General features: G+C 38.9%; 2 protein-coding genes across 2 annotated transcripts; both read right to left on the reverse strand.

The window, feature by feature from the left end:
* Positions 1-2,767: 2,767 nt before the first annotated feature.
* On the reverse strand, positions 2,768-7,419 carry LOC105446487. Its single transcript, XM_011683399.2, has 5 exons — positions 7,320-7,419; positions 6,172-6,276; positions 4,954-5,154; positions 3,250-3,290; positions 2,768-2,800 (listed from the first exon to the last, which is right to left on the reverse strand). Exons 2-5 carry the CDS (start codon positions 6,209-6,211, stop codon positions 2,768-2,770), a joined length of 315 nt encoding a protein of 104 aa, XP_011681701.2. The 5' UTR covers positions 6,212-6,276; positions 7,320-7,419.
* Positions 7,420-7,958: 539 nt separating this feature from the next.
* On the reverse strand, positions 7,959-11,062 carry LOC105446498. The gene is made up of 4 exons (XM_011683426.1): positions 10,926-11,062; positions 9,895-10,068; positions 8,792-8,832; positions 7,959-7,988 (listed from the first exon to the last, which is right to left on the reverse strand). Exons 1-4 carry the CDS (start codon positions 11,041-11,043, stop codon positions 7,959-7,961), a joined length of 363 nt encoding a protein of 120 aa, XP_011681728.1. The 5' UTR covers positions 11,044-11,062.
* Between the last annotated feature and the right edge of the window lie 4,240 nt (positions 11,063-15,302).

Below are 15,302 nucleotides of genomic sequence, written 5' to 3' on the forward strand. Positions count from 1 at the left end.
TGTGCAAATCATGTTCAACATGTGACGCCACACATTTTGGCAGTGTTCGGAGAGCTTTTCAGGTGCTATGCCAGGGCTGTATTTAAGCGTTTTGTAATTGATAATAATCATTCCTTCGAATGTTTCCAAACATTGAATTTTGATAACCTTGTCCAATCAAAGTGTCACTTTTGCAATAATGACAATAACGTTAGTTTTTAAAATCAATGAAGCTTTTCTGTAAGAGTATGACAAAAGGGTGTTGAACAACAGTTTGTGGGGCGTGGTCACAGTGGGTGTACCAACTCTTTGGTTTCATTGAGATCAAAATTATTTAAAGGTATAACAACAACAAAACCATCTTAAGGCAATATCAGTAGCCTTGTCCATCATCCTTTGAAAAGTGTGCGAATATTATAATGATACCCACTTAGACATAGATAGCATCTGGGAAAAGATCAAGCAAGCATTTAACAGCACAGCAAAGGATGTTCTGGGAATGAAAAAGAATAGACCGCAGGAAGCCTGGATCTCACAAGAAGTGCTAGATCTCAGCGAAGAACGCAGCAAAATCAAACAAGCCAAACAAAACAATCCTTCACTAAAACCAAGGTACAACTTTCTGAATAGAGAGATAAAGAGGAAGACTAGGGGCTGTAAAGATGCGTGGCTCCAAGACCTCGCAGTAGAGTGCACACCAAGCTGCTAAATCAAAGGAGGTCTACGCAACAATTAAGAAAATCAACAAATCAGCATCAAAGAGAATGCAATCAGTTAAGAGCAAGACAGGGAGAACTCTAACAGATCAATCAGAAGTAAAGAAGAGATGGAAAGAAAACTACGACGAATTATACAATGAACACAACCCCCAAACGACACAGTAGCAAACAGTCTACCCAACAGCTCTCCAGATGACTCAGAGCCAAACATACTGAAGGTGGAAATTACAAGTGCAATAAAAAAAAAACTTAGTGAGGATAAGGCACCAGGATTTGATGCAGTCACTTCCGACGAAATCAAAGCAGCTGGAGAAACGGGAACAGACATCTTTCACTATCTCTGCAACCAAATATGGGAGTCTGAGAAATTCCCGGAGGAATGGGGAAGAGCAATAATAACCCCGATCTATAAGAAGAAAGATAAGCTAGATTGCAGGAACTACAGAGGTATCAGTCTACTGTCCCATGCAGGAAAAGTACTGACAACAATCCTACAAAGAAGAATTCTCAAAAGAAAAGAAGAAATCCTCTCTGAATCCCATGCAGGATTCAGACCAGACAGGGCTACGACAGACCAAATATTCACGCTAAGACAAATAGCTGAAAAATACCTGGAAAAGAACAGAAGCCTGTACCGCTGCTATATCGACTTTCAGAAGGCTTTTGATTCGGTAAGGCAGAAGGGCCTGTGGAAGGCGATGGGATATTTTGGATATCCAAGCAAGCTAATACGACTTTTACAAGCACTGTATGAACAATCCCAGAGTAAATGGAGAGCTGGCAGAGTGATTCAAGACAACCGTAGAAGTCAGGCAGGGGTGTGCCATCTCCTCACAACTTTTTAACATACTCCTCGAGCTAGTTATGACCACTGCAATGGATGAAGTCCAAATAGGAGCCAAAATTCAAGGAACCTTCATAAACAACTTACGTTTTGCAGATGACATCGTCTTGATAGCCGAGACTCCAGAGGAACTGCAGGCACTGGTTGATCTACACGGCAAGCTGTGACCTTGGTCTCAAGGTGAACTTAGCAAAGACAGAAGTGCAAGCTATTAGCAAAAGCAAGTGCAACCTCAACATTGACATAGCCAACGACAGACTAAAACAGGTGGAAGATTGTGTGTACCTGGGAGGGAAAATAGCAGAAAACGGCTCAAGTACGAGTGACATTAAAAATCGTATCAGGAAAGCAGGGGCAGCTTTCCAAAGGCTAAATAACATATGGACATCAAAAGCATTAGTAGCCACACGAAGATGCAACTGTATCAATTACTCATCCTCTCTATACTGCTTTATGGGGCAGAATCCTGGAGAGTTAAAAAAGAAGATAGCAACAGGCTTCAAGTGTTTGAAATGGCATGCCTTCGTCGCATAATGGGGGTGACAAGACTAGATAAGATCCGTAACACACACATCAAAGAATCCCTCAACCTCGATCAAGATGTTATGGACAAAGTCTCCACTAAAAGGCTCAAATATTTTGGCCACGTCCTAAAATGAAACCCACAAGATACCCCAAAATTGCCGTGGAAGGAAAGGTCACAGGAAATCGACCCAGAGGCCGTCCACCCAAAGATGACTTGACTGCACCTCAAAGGACTGCAAAGCAAGATCCATACTAAGGCTGACAGATGCATCAAGATTGCCTGCAGTCAGAAAAACTTGGCATACCATCACCATACAGAAGCCATCACGAGGCCCCTGGCCTGCGTGGACGGCATAAGTCAAGTAAGTCATTATAATGGTGTGACTATGATTTTTTTAATGGGATATATTTAGTTTATTCGTCGAAAAAATTGCCATCGTGTCCTGAAATCGGTCAACATGGAGTAACGTCGAAGGATTTCCAGGCCATTGTCACCTCCCTTCTCATAATATCTCCGGGCTGATTTATGAACAAGACGTACAGTAAATAGTTTATTTCAGACATTTTCTGAGTCAATTTACAATCTGTATTTCTTATAGTATTACTTTAATCCAATCAATATGTGTTGTTTGTGTCAAGTTGATACCGTGTAATGATCGGAAGAGTGATTGGGAGGTCTTATTCTCCTTGTGTATCATGATTATAAGCCGTCACCGCTGCGTTTCTTGCAAGCCTGTTAGGGAAAATAAAAATAAAAGAAAATTGAGGTCGATTAATTCCAGCTTTTCTTTTATCGACTTTTATATTCATATTTATGGAATATCTATAAGCATTTACTATCAAAGTATTAAAGATCAATAACTTTCGTTATTCTGTGTTGGATTTTTCCCAAAAAATAACTTACTTTCTTTGATTTTCAACATTAGTCAAAAATTAACTTGATAACAAGTTTGAGTTCTATAAGTTCTATAGGGAAAATATAATCACGGATAGAAAATGGACATCACTGGTATAATTACAAAGTTTATTTGGTTCGATTTTCGACAAAAAATGGACTCCAAAATGATTCTATATGCACCCGCCACCCTCTGTAACGTTATTGTTGTACTTTGTACTAAAAGTATGGCAAAATGAATCACTTGTCATTACTTTGAAGATATGATGTGAAACTACCTAGCTTACTTGTAGTGTTGCACGGACTAAAGCCTTGCCTAAACCTCTGCCTGCAATAACAAAAATGAATACAAAAGAGAAATCATGACGTGGAAACGGTAATTGCCAAGTTCACATTGCACTATACCACGAGTTCCTGGCAGAACATCATTTTGTCTCTTTTACACTTAAAATGTAAAGCCTACCGTCTATAGTTTGGCGAGTAGGGGTTAGACCTCCCTGCAAGGTCACCGACAGGTGGTTATCTCATCAAATCAGCTTTCAATCAACATGAGAAAAGGGGACCATGGGGGACCAAGGGTCACCGCTTTGGCATTGTGTGCCATATAGAGGACGCAAGTAGCTATAAGTAGTGCAGTGGGAATTTAAGGTCAGTCATAGAGGGGTATACGGGCTATGAATCGATGACAATCAGGATTGACCGATTAAATAACGGAGTTGTATGTCCATAATTAATTAAAAATATGCACTTTCTTTGCTTTCTTTCTCCCAAACGTGTAAAAATTAGTGTGTTAGTTGGGATGGACTATATTTTCGACCATTTCTAGATTTTTGTATATTAAAGTAGTCTTCACATCTCCTGCTATCTAACCCTCCAATGTAGTAGAACAGATCCTATGTTAAAGATAAACTTGAGTACTGGTAATGCGATTGCATTGTGAAAGAAAAGGTGTGGAATGGATCAGAAAAGTTGATCATATAGCATGTAAGTAATGATGTGTAATGCAATGTTCTAGAGTCATCAAAATCATCATAAATTTGGCAGAGTCTTGGTAAAGTAACAATCACTTACACAGAAAGATGTATATGGGACAACACACATGGTGTCGGGGCTAGTACTACCCTGAATTCCTTATCTTTCTATGCTCATTACTCAGCCAGTATACATTTTCTTCCAAAATTGTTTGGCACATGACATTTATTTGTAATCTTGAACATTCAGTGTAAGTTTCGTTAGATTCTGTGAGAATTCATTTTCTTTTTTTTACCAGAACTCAAGTTTATCTTTAACTGATTGTAGGCTATTATCTTAGGTCACCTTTTGATTAAGTGTTTGTGAGAGACAGGTGGACAAAATATGGCAAAGATCATAGAGGGGCACATCCCTACATTCTTTTCAAATAAAGGACTGATATAACTCGAATAGAGGATTATCCGACACCTTCGTCACTCTCCAATCTCTCGTATTTTATCCACCGCATAAGCATCTATAAGTTGCCCCCTTAATGACGAGACATTTGCTACGCCACGGATTGTATTTTCTAATGATACTTGCATGTAGTATGTTGATACTTTTGCTTTAAAAAAAAGTATAAAGTATAATAATTTATTGTCCTTTTCAGGAAATTTGGTTTCCACTGGTTACAGAGTAATTACAGGACAGTGATAAACATACACATAATGATTAACATACATAATGAATGAGGTGATAAATGAGTAAGCTACGGTATATAGGGTGGTTATAGATATAATATCATATTCCATTTTACAAAATATGAATCTAAATATTTAATATGATTATTCCATAGCGAATCTTAAAATGATAATAAATACAAGAATTATTATTATTATTATTATCATCATCGATTACTATATTGAAGATAATCCAACATTTTGGATTCTGTTTCAATGAATTTGAATTTGAAATATGTAGTAGTTGTAATGAAGTTAGTGTTAACTTAGAGCTAGGAGTATTACTGTTAGACCCATTACCCTTCTGCGCCGGCTTGAGAAAAAGGCCTTGCAAGAGATATGTCTGACCTATCAAAGCATAGTACATCTTAGAATAGAGCATACAACCCACGATGTCGTGAACGACTTCGCTCTCTTCATCCTGGTCTTCGACACGATGACGATGTTCCACGATGACGGACCCGTACAGTGCTTTGTCGACTAAACCGTCGCGTTCAAATTCTGAGAAAGTAAAAGGAAAGATACAGTAATTGAATTTTTCATTCTTTCTATCTTGTTCAGAATGACAGAATGAATTTATTATGAATTTCGGGCACAAAATATAAAACATATAATAGGTATATGGCAATGAAAGATGACTTAACCATGTTTAGAGAGACATGTAAGATTATACCACCTGATTTGAGTGCTATAACTGTTCCTGCTCGTACGTTGTCAATTTACTCCTGTTTTTTTTCAATCTTTCACTTATCCTCCACCCTTATTAATGCAATTTGATGCCAAAGTGAAATCCTGTTATTGTTTGTATTGAATGACGTAATATTACGCATTGAGGAGTTTCACAGATATCGACGGCACCATTTAGTGTAGAAAGCATATCCATCCTCTCCCTTAAAGCTTATCTGCCGTAGTTTACAGGAGGGATTAAAGCTTATCTGCCATAGTTTACAGGAGGGATTAGACTGCCCTGCAAGGTCACTGGACAGGTGGTTATCTCATCAACTCAGCTCTCAGTTAACATAAGAAAAAGAGGATCGTGGGGGACCAATGGTCACCGATTAGGCATTGTTTGTTACATAGAGGGCGCAAGTAGCTTCAAGTAGTGCAGTGGGCCTTTAAATCGCCCTGAAAGGTCACTGGACAGGTGGTTATCTCATCAACTCAGCTCTCAGTTAACATAAGAAAAAGAGGATCATGGGGACCAATGGTCACCGATTAGGCATGGTTTGTTGTATAGAGGGCGCAAGTAGCTACAAGTAGTGCAATGGGCCTTATATAACAGTCACACACAAAATCTCAAACCTACACAAAAGTACCCCTCCCCCTCTTAGCCTCTTTCTCAACATCATTACCATCATCATGTCCATCCTCATGACTATTGTCATTAGTCATTATTAATCATCTTCATAAATACATATGTTATTTCCATTCACACTTTTTTCCTAGAAATAAAAACGTTTTATTTGCCTTCTACTTCGTTTTTTGTTGTTCCTTGCTTAAATTGCGTCATTTGCCTACCTTCTTTGCTGACTTTGAAACGAGCAGTAAGATTCTTCATCTCGAGGAGATGGTAATATTGCTAAGATCTTGTTCTGTGCCGTCACGGATTATATAATCGTCATGCTGTAAATACATAATGAGATGAAAGGACGGGGAGAGAAATGTGAGAGTGAGAGTGAGAGAGATGTAAGAGTGAGAGTGAGTGAGAGAGAGAGAGAGAGAGAGAGAAGGAGAGAGAGAGGGAGAGAGGGAGAGAGGGAGAGAGAAAGAGAGAGAGAGAGAAGAAAGAGAAGAGATGGATGGTTAGGGGAAATATTTTCTATATTCTTAAAGAAATGGCATTGTATAAAACGATTTTCATTCATTAACAACTATAAAGAGTTATAAATAGAAACATTGCAACAATATTACAATGCAGTAAAAGATCACAATGCCAACTGAACTGGTGGGTAATGAATTATTGTCGATTCAATTTTAAGTAAAAGGTATTCAGAGGGATTTGACAAGCTTTGACTGAACTTAATTGAAATCAATTAAACTTCACATACAGTCCCTGTCCACCAAATAAATGTACATGTGATTTTAAATGTAATACAAAGTTTTTGGGAATTTAGAAAATTTGGTGGATAGTAATTCTTTACAATTTTGATATATTTGGATTCCCCCGTAGATGCATTATAAACACTAGAAAATTCAGCCCCTAAAACAACTCTGCTTTTGAGAAAAATTGAATATATAAATTTACCGGTGCTTCCGTAAATTTTGATAAGTTTTCAAATAGCGCCTACGGCCGTACAATGGTAGCTGCGACCATGAAAATCTCAGAATATGTAGTTGTATATATATTTTTTCAAACGGAATAGCTATTTGTCGATTTTAGTCAGAAACATTGTTTTTATAGCTTAATTACTATCTTGACCTTGAGAGGGAGCTATACAACATAAAGAGTTTATTATTTACAATTCATAACTTTAGACTCAATTTCAACCGCGACAACGATCACTGAATATTATAGGATCGCATACGCTTCCAATATGTTCATTTGAATCAAATTCATGACCCCAAACCAAAACTTTGTATTACCTTTAGAGAGTGGTAATAAATTAAGCTTAATTTATTACAACACAATATTTGATTGATGAGGGTATCTTGTCACCATAGTTTACCTTTTGAGTAGATGTTGAAGGTGGATTTGGCATGATCCAGACATCCATCTCAAAACTACTGGTTAGATTGATCATACCTTCATTTTCTAAGGCTTTTCTATATGAGGCGTCAGTGTCAGTGTGTTAAAACAGTCAACATGTTGTTAGTATCTGCATCTCGAGACATCTACGAAAGGAAAACAAACATCGATAATGTATCTTCTAGTAACCAGGAGGACATTATATCGATGAGACTGAGATATATGTACACCAAATCTAAATGAAATTAAACTAAGATCTTTTCGATATTTATGTGTCTGTGTTTTTTTTTTATTAGCAATTGGCTAAGCCTGTACCTTGAAATTTAGTTAGAAATTAAAGCAAATAATGTCAGTGTCATCTGCTGAGACAAAGATTTAACTCGTTTGGGCCAGTAATATCGAAAAGAAAAAACTGGGGTCTCAGAAGGGAGTTGGAATTCAAACGCTAGCTTTTCTGTTGTTTGTTAGCTCCCCGTTTTCAAGATAACTTCTGGAACGAATTCATGAAATTAAGCATTGTACGGTCATTTTGCTATTGTTTCAATTAGAAATAAAAAATTGCATATGTTTCTATCGCTGAAAAAGTTAGATGAACACGATCTTGATGATTTGCGAAAAATCAATCCATGTCAGTAGCATTGTCCGTCACCTACTGAAAAGTGCGAACATTATAACGAAGTGTTACGTAATCCGAACATAATTTCTATGGGATACCATAGGGAATTGATCGATTCTATGGGATACATACCAATTGATTGATTCTATGGGATACCATAGGGAATTGATTGATTCTATGGGATACCATAGGGAATTGATTGAATCTATGGGATACCATAGGGAATTGATTGATTCTATGGGATACCATAGGGAATTGATTGATTCTATGGGATACCATAGGGAATTGATTGATTCTATGGGATACCATAGGGAATTGAACTGCCCTTCAGTTGATTTCTCGAAGTCTTTGCGATCGTGTAAGTATACATCTATGAAGAAGATATTAATATTTAAATACCTCCCAACCTCAAGAAAAGATTCTGTATAGACAGTTTTTAAAGACATACCAATTAATTTCAAACTATTATACCTCAGTTACGAATCGTATACATTTCAAACCATCTTCAATGATATTCATCATCTTCATGAATATATTTTGTTATTCATAATCATTGGAAATTGATACTAAACAGAACTGCACAGTTATCATTTAAAAGTATATGTCTGACGTATATATAATCATTCTCGTTTGTGCATCGTACATGGCAATGTAATACATCATTCATTATTCCATTGAATTAAATCGATTAGAAGAAATAAAATGTGAAAATGTAATAATTTAGCGACCACTTTTGACTTTTTTTATGAAAGACATATTGACGGGGCGGGGTCAGATCCCACATTCTCTCGAGTGATGGCGTTAATACTGGTTCTAGATTGAAAGATAAATCTAACCTTTTTGGTAAGCCGGATCAATTTCTGCTCAAGTCCACGGTCTGTCAAATCGAAATAAAAATATAAAAACAAATAAATACAAAGTGAGCAACAATGGAGTAGGAAAGTATATGCATTGTTCATTACATCAGATTGCAGGGGCGGGATCATTACAGGGACGGATTGTGATCAGAAAATGGCGATTCCCTCCAGCCCCTTCCCTTAGTAACCTTGCCCTTTATTTTTCTCGCAGCTCTACCCCCCCCCCACCCGGACACCCCCATAATGACGGCCATAATTCCAGGCATTTTTCAGGGAGTAAACGACCGCGATTCTGAAAATGACGATGCTAAACTTGGTGATGGTGACTGGGGTTGTGATTATTGTGATAAGGGGGTGAAGGAGGGGAAGGAGGAGACAGAGAAAGATAATCATGATAATGATGATGATAATGATATAAATGATGATGTTGAAGATGATGATGGTAATGATGATGATGATGATGATGACGGTAATGATGATGATAATGATGATAGTGATCAAGGTAGGTCCAATAATAAAACTGCTCAGTATAGGCTAATAACAACTTTGATAAGAATAATTACGCCATTATAATAAACATAATATGAACGCTTTCTACCTAGTAAACTACAAGACGCAGTTGGTGAATTGCAACGGTATTCCTATTCATTGTATTTGGTTTATTATACCCGGTAAACGAGATTTTTGTTCTCCCTCTGAAAATCATCAACTACAGGTTTGTAAACAGTGTCACAGATATCAAAAAATAATACATTTTTAAGTTTTAATACATAATTTATGGCCTGATTATATTGGTCCTGTTATTCCTGTATTATTTATGCATTTATGAGTTCATGTATATTATAATAGTTCCTTATAACATACAAAAAATACATAAATATTAAAAATTGCGAACATGACCATCAAGTAAAAAATCGACAGCTGACAAACAAGTTTTTGTTATCGATTTTTTTCAATATACATGCAGGTACAAGAAGGAAATCCAATCATAGTCTCGTACAACAGGTACATAAAGGATTTACAACATAATTAAATAGTCCAATTGGTCCTTCTTAGTTATGATCAAAGAGAAAATGTCGTACTTCTAAAAGCTGGCTTGATATAGCAGCAGTGAGGGAAAGTCTTTGCACCTACGACATAATCATAACAGATGGAAAAAGAAATACATCCAATGATCTGCTTCTGGTTCTCTGTTTCATCGTCAACCTCGATGACAAGCGCTTTGAATAGTACTTGGTTGAAGTGTTTCTCAAAACCTATGGAAGAAAAAATATTGATAAAAATATAATATATCAGCATAGTTCGCATGCAATTGTAACTATGATTAGGGTGGATAGTTTTGCTTGGAGAGAAGCCCAATATTCATTCGCATCTCCTCCCATTAATGCCATGGAGATTGATTGATCATTTGTAAAGGGGAATGATGTATAGGGGAGTGGAGATTGTGCACACATTGTGTGCGGGCAAGCACTGAATCCAATGACCGGGGTAATAGTATATTTGTAAAGCGCTAAGAGACATTTGTATAAAGCGCTATATAAAAATTATTATTATTATTATTATAATTATTATACACTTGGATATCTTCTGCATAACAATGGTAATTAAAAGAGTGTAATCACAATGAGCACTTCGACAGGTGAATATGCCACACGAGCTAGGCCATAGCGGCCCTTTATAAGGGCTACAGGTAAATCATTTGTGATTCCACTACCTAAACGCCTGGAATTTGCCAACCTCTGAATGCCTCGTATGCAGGTGAATGGTCCCCCAAAATACATATACATAAATAAATGTAGGTCTCATAGAGCTTAATAATACTCACAACTTTTTGAGGGTTCACTTGATCGACAACTACAAAACCTACCTTTTCTATCTTCGCCTATGTATTACATGGGCTGTCTGTTTTCTGAGATGACCCGTAACTAATGGCAATGTGAGCATTCTGTAAATTATGGGAATAAAGATGCCCCATAATTATGGCAATTTACACTGTAACACTGGATGCTCGGGTGAGAAGAGGACTGCTTGCGATTATTATCAATGGCTATCAGAATACAATGTTTCGATCGTATATTATCAACACTATGTTGCAGATAAGGCTTAAACTTACTAGTTCGTGAATTCTTGAACTCCCCCTCAAGTTCTTGTTCGATGACATACTCCTTGAGTAAATCATAGAGACCTGCTACGTCGGAGGCGATGGCGAGACGAATCGCATGGCTATCCATTTTCGAGACACCAAACCGATTTAAAGCAAATAATATGTTCTATGCATATGCCCTATGGTATGGTCTACTGTCGTTTATAGCGCTAGTAACTCCTTGACTCGCATAAAGGACAAAGTCCATCATACAGATAGACGATGAAGGAAGTGTTGGATCCGTTTAAACTATATCCGAACTGAAAACAAATCACTTACAAAGTCTTTCATTAATTGGAGCGGCGTTTTACAATTTTTTTTTCTCGAATCTTGGCAACCTTTTAAGAAATGAAAATGTCACCCCAATCCCAAATTTATCATAGAAGATAAGTTTTACATCACTCTGACACTCGTCAGTATATCTATGAGCGAGCGAAGTGAGCAAGCACAACCAATTAGAGCACAAACATGTAATACAAATCAGTGGCGGATTCAGGGGGAAGGGGGCCGCCCCCTCGAAACAAAGAAGGAAAAAAGGGGAAATATTGGTATTTGTATTATTTTTTTTTGGTGCTAAAGAAAGCAACAACAAAAAGTATTCCTCCCCCCTCCTATTGAAAAAAGCCACTGAACGAAATATCTGAAGACGTAATTTTCTAATATCTGGGGCAATTTTTTTTTGCTCATCTGGCCTTGATTAAATGCCTTTAAACCCTTGAGCGTCCGGGGGCTCTCCCCCTGGATTTCACCTAGGGCCCAAAGTCAGGCACCTGGATGCTCATCTGACGGTAATTTAATGCCTAAACCCCTGAGCTCCTGGGGCTCCGCCTCCTGGACCCCACACCAATTAGTGACCTACCAGTGCCACAAAGTAACGTTGACACCATTTTACTGTTACAAAAGAAAGCAATGCGTATATGTACTGATTCTTCCTATCGCGACCACACCAATCCCTTGTTTTCGAAACTAAAAATTCTAAAAGCTAATGATATATATCTCTACAAATAGCACTTTTCATGTTTCACTTACAAAATGGTTTACTACCTTCTTATTTCCCCCCATTGTTTAATTTTAATAAAAACCATCCACTCTTACCTTACAAGGCAAACTGAAAAATTCCATTTAAGAAATCCAAAAACCGCATTGGCTCTCAAATCCATAAGACACGCCGGCCCAGACATCTGGAACTCTTTGCCCATTGTAATAAAAAACCTTAGGACATTGTATTAATTTAAGAAGGGAGTTAAAACTATATTATTGTCTAAGTATTGATCCTGTCGTGTGTAATTGTACTATATTCATGTTCGTGTGTACAAGAGGGAACGATTCCACATGATATGCGTGATGCTAACATCATTACCTTGTACAAGAACAAAGGTGATCGCTGTGAGTGCAACAACTATCGTGGAATATCCCTCGTAAGCACTGTTGGGAAGACGTTTGCCCGTGAGACCCTGAGCAGACTGCAAACGCTTGCAGCCCGTGTGTACCCAGAATCGCAGTGTGGTTTTCGGGCTGGAAGATCAACACCCGATATGATATTGTCCATTCGACAACTGCAGGAGAAAAGCCGGGAGCAGAGACAGCCACTGTACATTGCCTTCATCGATTTTACAAAGGCCTTTGACCTAGTCAGCAGAAAGGTCCTCTTCAATCTGCTACAGAAGATAGGATGTCCACCTACACTGCTAAGGTTGATTGTATCCTTCCATGACGATATACATCGGTCCCTTTCCCAATCAAGAACGGAGTGAAGCAGGGATGTGTGCTTGCTCCCACGCTCTTTGGGATCTTCTTCTCTGTGCTGCTATCACACTTTTCAGGTCATCTCAAGACGGCGTGTACATACACACACGAAGCGATGGAAAACTGTTTAATCTTGCACGACTTCGTTCGAAGACGAAAGTGAGGAGCATCCTGATTAGAGAGATGCTATTTGCAGATGATGCTGCTTTGGCATCCCAGTCTGAGGAAGCTCTACAGAGGCTGATTAACTGTTTTTCAGAAGCATGTGAAGACTTTGGCCTGACCATCAGTCTAAAGAAAACAAACATCATGGCCAGGATGTACGCAGCGTTCCCGATATCTCCATTGGAAACTACACCCTCCAAGTGGTTGAAAACTTCACCTACCTCGTCTCCATGATATCCAGCAGCCTCTTCCTCGATCCCGAGCTCAACGTACATATTGGCAAGGCAGCAACCATGATGGCTAGAATTTCAAAGCGTACCTGGAAGAACACTTTACTAACTACCAACACAAAAATGAAGATCTACCAGGCCTGTGTGCTCAGCACTCTTCTGTATGGCAAGGAGTCGTGGACCCTGTATGCACGTCAGGAGCGCCGTTTGAACGTTTTCCATCTCCGCTGCTTGAGGCGAGTCCTAGGCATCAAATGGCAGGACCACATTCCAAACAAGGATGTCCTCAAGAAAGGAGGCATGATGACCATCTATGCTCTTCTATCACAACGACGACTGAGATGGCTTGGTCATGTAAGTCGAATGGAAGACGGCCGCATTCCAAAAGACATAATGTACGGAAAGTTAACGACCGGGACCAGGGCTGTTGGAAGACCTGTCCTTCGCTTCAAGGATGTGTGCAAGAGGGATATGAAGGCCAGTGAAATCAACCCTAAAAACTGGGAAGCATAATTATGCTTCAGACCGTCCTGAATGGAGACGCGTTGTAAAGACGGGTATACAGAGGAGTGAGCAGAGGAGAGTAGAACAGTGGGAGGAGAAAAGACAACAACAACAAGACAGCAGCTAGCTACGGCTTCAACAGCACAGCCATAAATGACTTTTATCTGCAGCAACTGCAACAGGACCTGCCTCTCTAGGATTGGACTGTTCAGTCACAGCAGGAGCTGCACACCAAGAAACTGACTAGTACAACTATAGCGCAATATTCTATTGTCTTTCGAGACAGACAGATGCCGACAAAGTGTACATTGGCTGTATATTCAACAATGATGTGTAATCGTCCATGACCTAGCATCGTTAAGCCATTCATGGATGAACCTGCATTCAATCAGCAGATGTACGAGATTTATTGTATTATTACCAATGCTCCTTCTCTCCCCCTTTCCTTTTCTTCTCTGCAAGTCAGTCTTTTCTATTTGATGATGATGATGATGATGAACAGCATTTGTATAGCGCCATTTATCTGCAAAAGCATTCAAAGGCGCCTGGCTCCCTCAATATGTCACATATTATTCGCAATGATGCCGGAAAGATAGGTTTTGAGTTCAGATTTAAAGGTATCAATGTTGTTACAATTTCGAAGTTGGACAGGTAGAGAGTTCCAAGATGCGGAGCAGATGAAGAGAAGGCTCTATCCCCGTATGTTTTTAGACGGGTTGTTGTATCTAAGTTGAGGGCTGCGGGCACGTCAAGCTACTTTGCTTATTTATGTAGCCCTCCTGCATCTAATGTATGTTAATTATGCATTCATATATTTGTTTAAATTCGTTTATTATCTGTATAAAATTATATACACTTAAAATATTGTATCAAACCATATTATGTTCATGAAAATGTATGAAGAAAAAATAAAAAAGATGTATATATCTGTAAAGCGCTTTGAGAGGGCCTTCGGTCCTGAAAAGCGCTATATAAGAACTAGCTATTATTATTATTATTAGAAACCAATAATAAAATAAAATAAAATCAAATAAGTATCAAAATATGCTCATTTTACCGTAATTAAATGCCTAAAACCCCTTAAATTCCCGTGGCTCTGTCCCATAGACCCCACCTAGGGCCCTAAGGCGGACATATGCTTATCTGACCGTAGAACCCCTAAGTTTCCGGGGCTCCACCCCCTCGACCCCACCAGGGGCCCTAAGGCGGGCCCCTGCATGCTTGTCTGACCGTTATAAAATTCCTAGAACCCCTGAGCTTCTGGGGGCTTTGCCCCCTGGACCTCGCACCAATTAGTAACCTGCCAGTGTCACAAATAAGGTTTAATTATGCTCATCTGACGTAATTAAATGCCTAAAGCCCTGAACTTCCGGGGCTCTGCCCCCGAACCCAACCAATGGCCCTAAGGCGGGCCAATGGATGCTCATCTGACAGTAATCTATTGCCTAACACCCCTGAGCCTCCAGGGGCTTCGCCTCCTGGACCCAACGCCAATTCATGACCTGCCAGAGTCACAAATAAGGTATCAAATATGCTTATCTGACCGTAATTTATTGCCCAAAACCCCTGAGCTTCAGGGCGATCCGCCCCCTGGATCCCCCGCCAATTCGTGACCTGCAAGTGTCACACGTAAGGTATAAAATTATGCTCATCTTACCGTAATGTATTGCCCAAAACCCCTGAGCTTCTGAGGGCTCCGTCC

Source organism: Strongylocentrotus purpuratus, unplaced genomic scaffold, assembly GCF_000002235.5.
Source record: "Strongylocentrotus purpuratus isolate Spur 01 unplaced genomic scaffold, Spur_5.0 spur5_scaffold_20, whole genome shotgun sequence".
NCBI classification, from domain to species: Eukaryota; Metazoa; Echinodermata; class Echinoidea; order Camarodonta; family Strongylocentrotidae; genus Strongylocentrotus; species Strongylocentrotus purpuratus.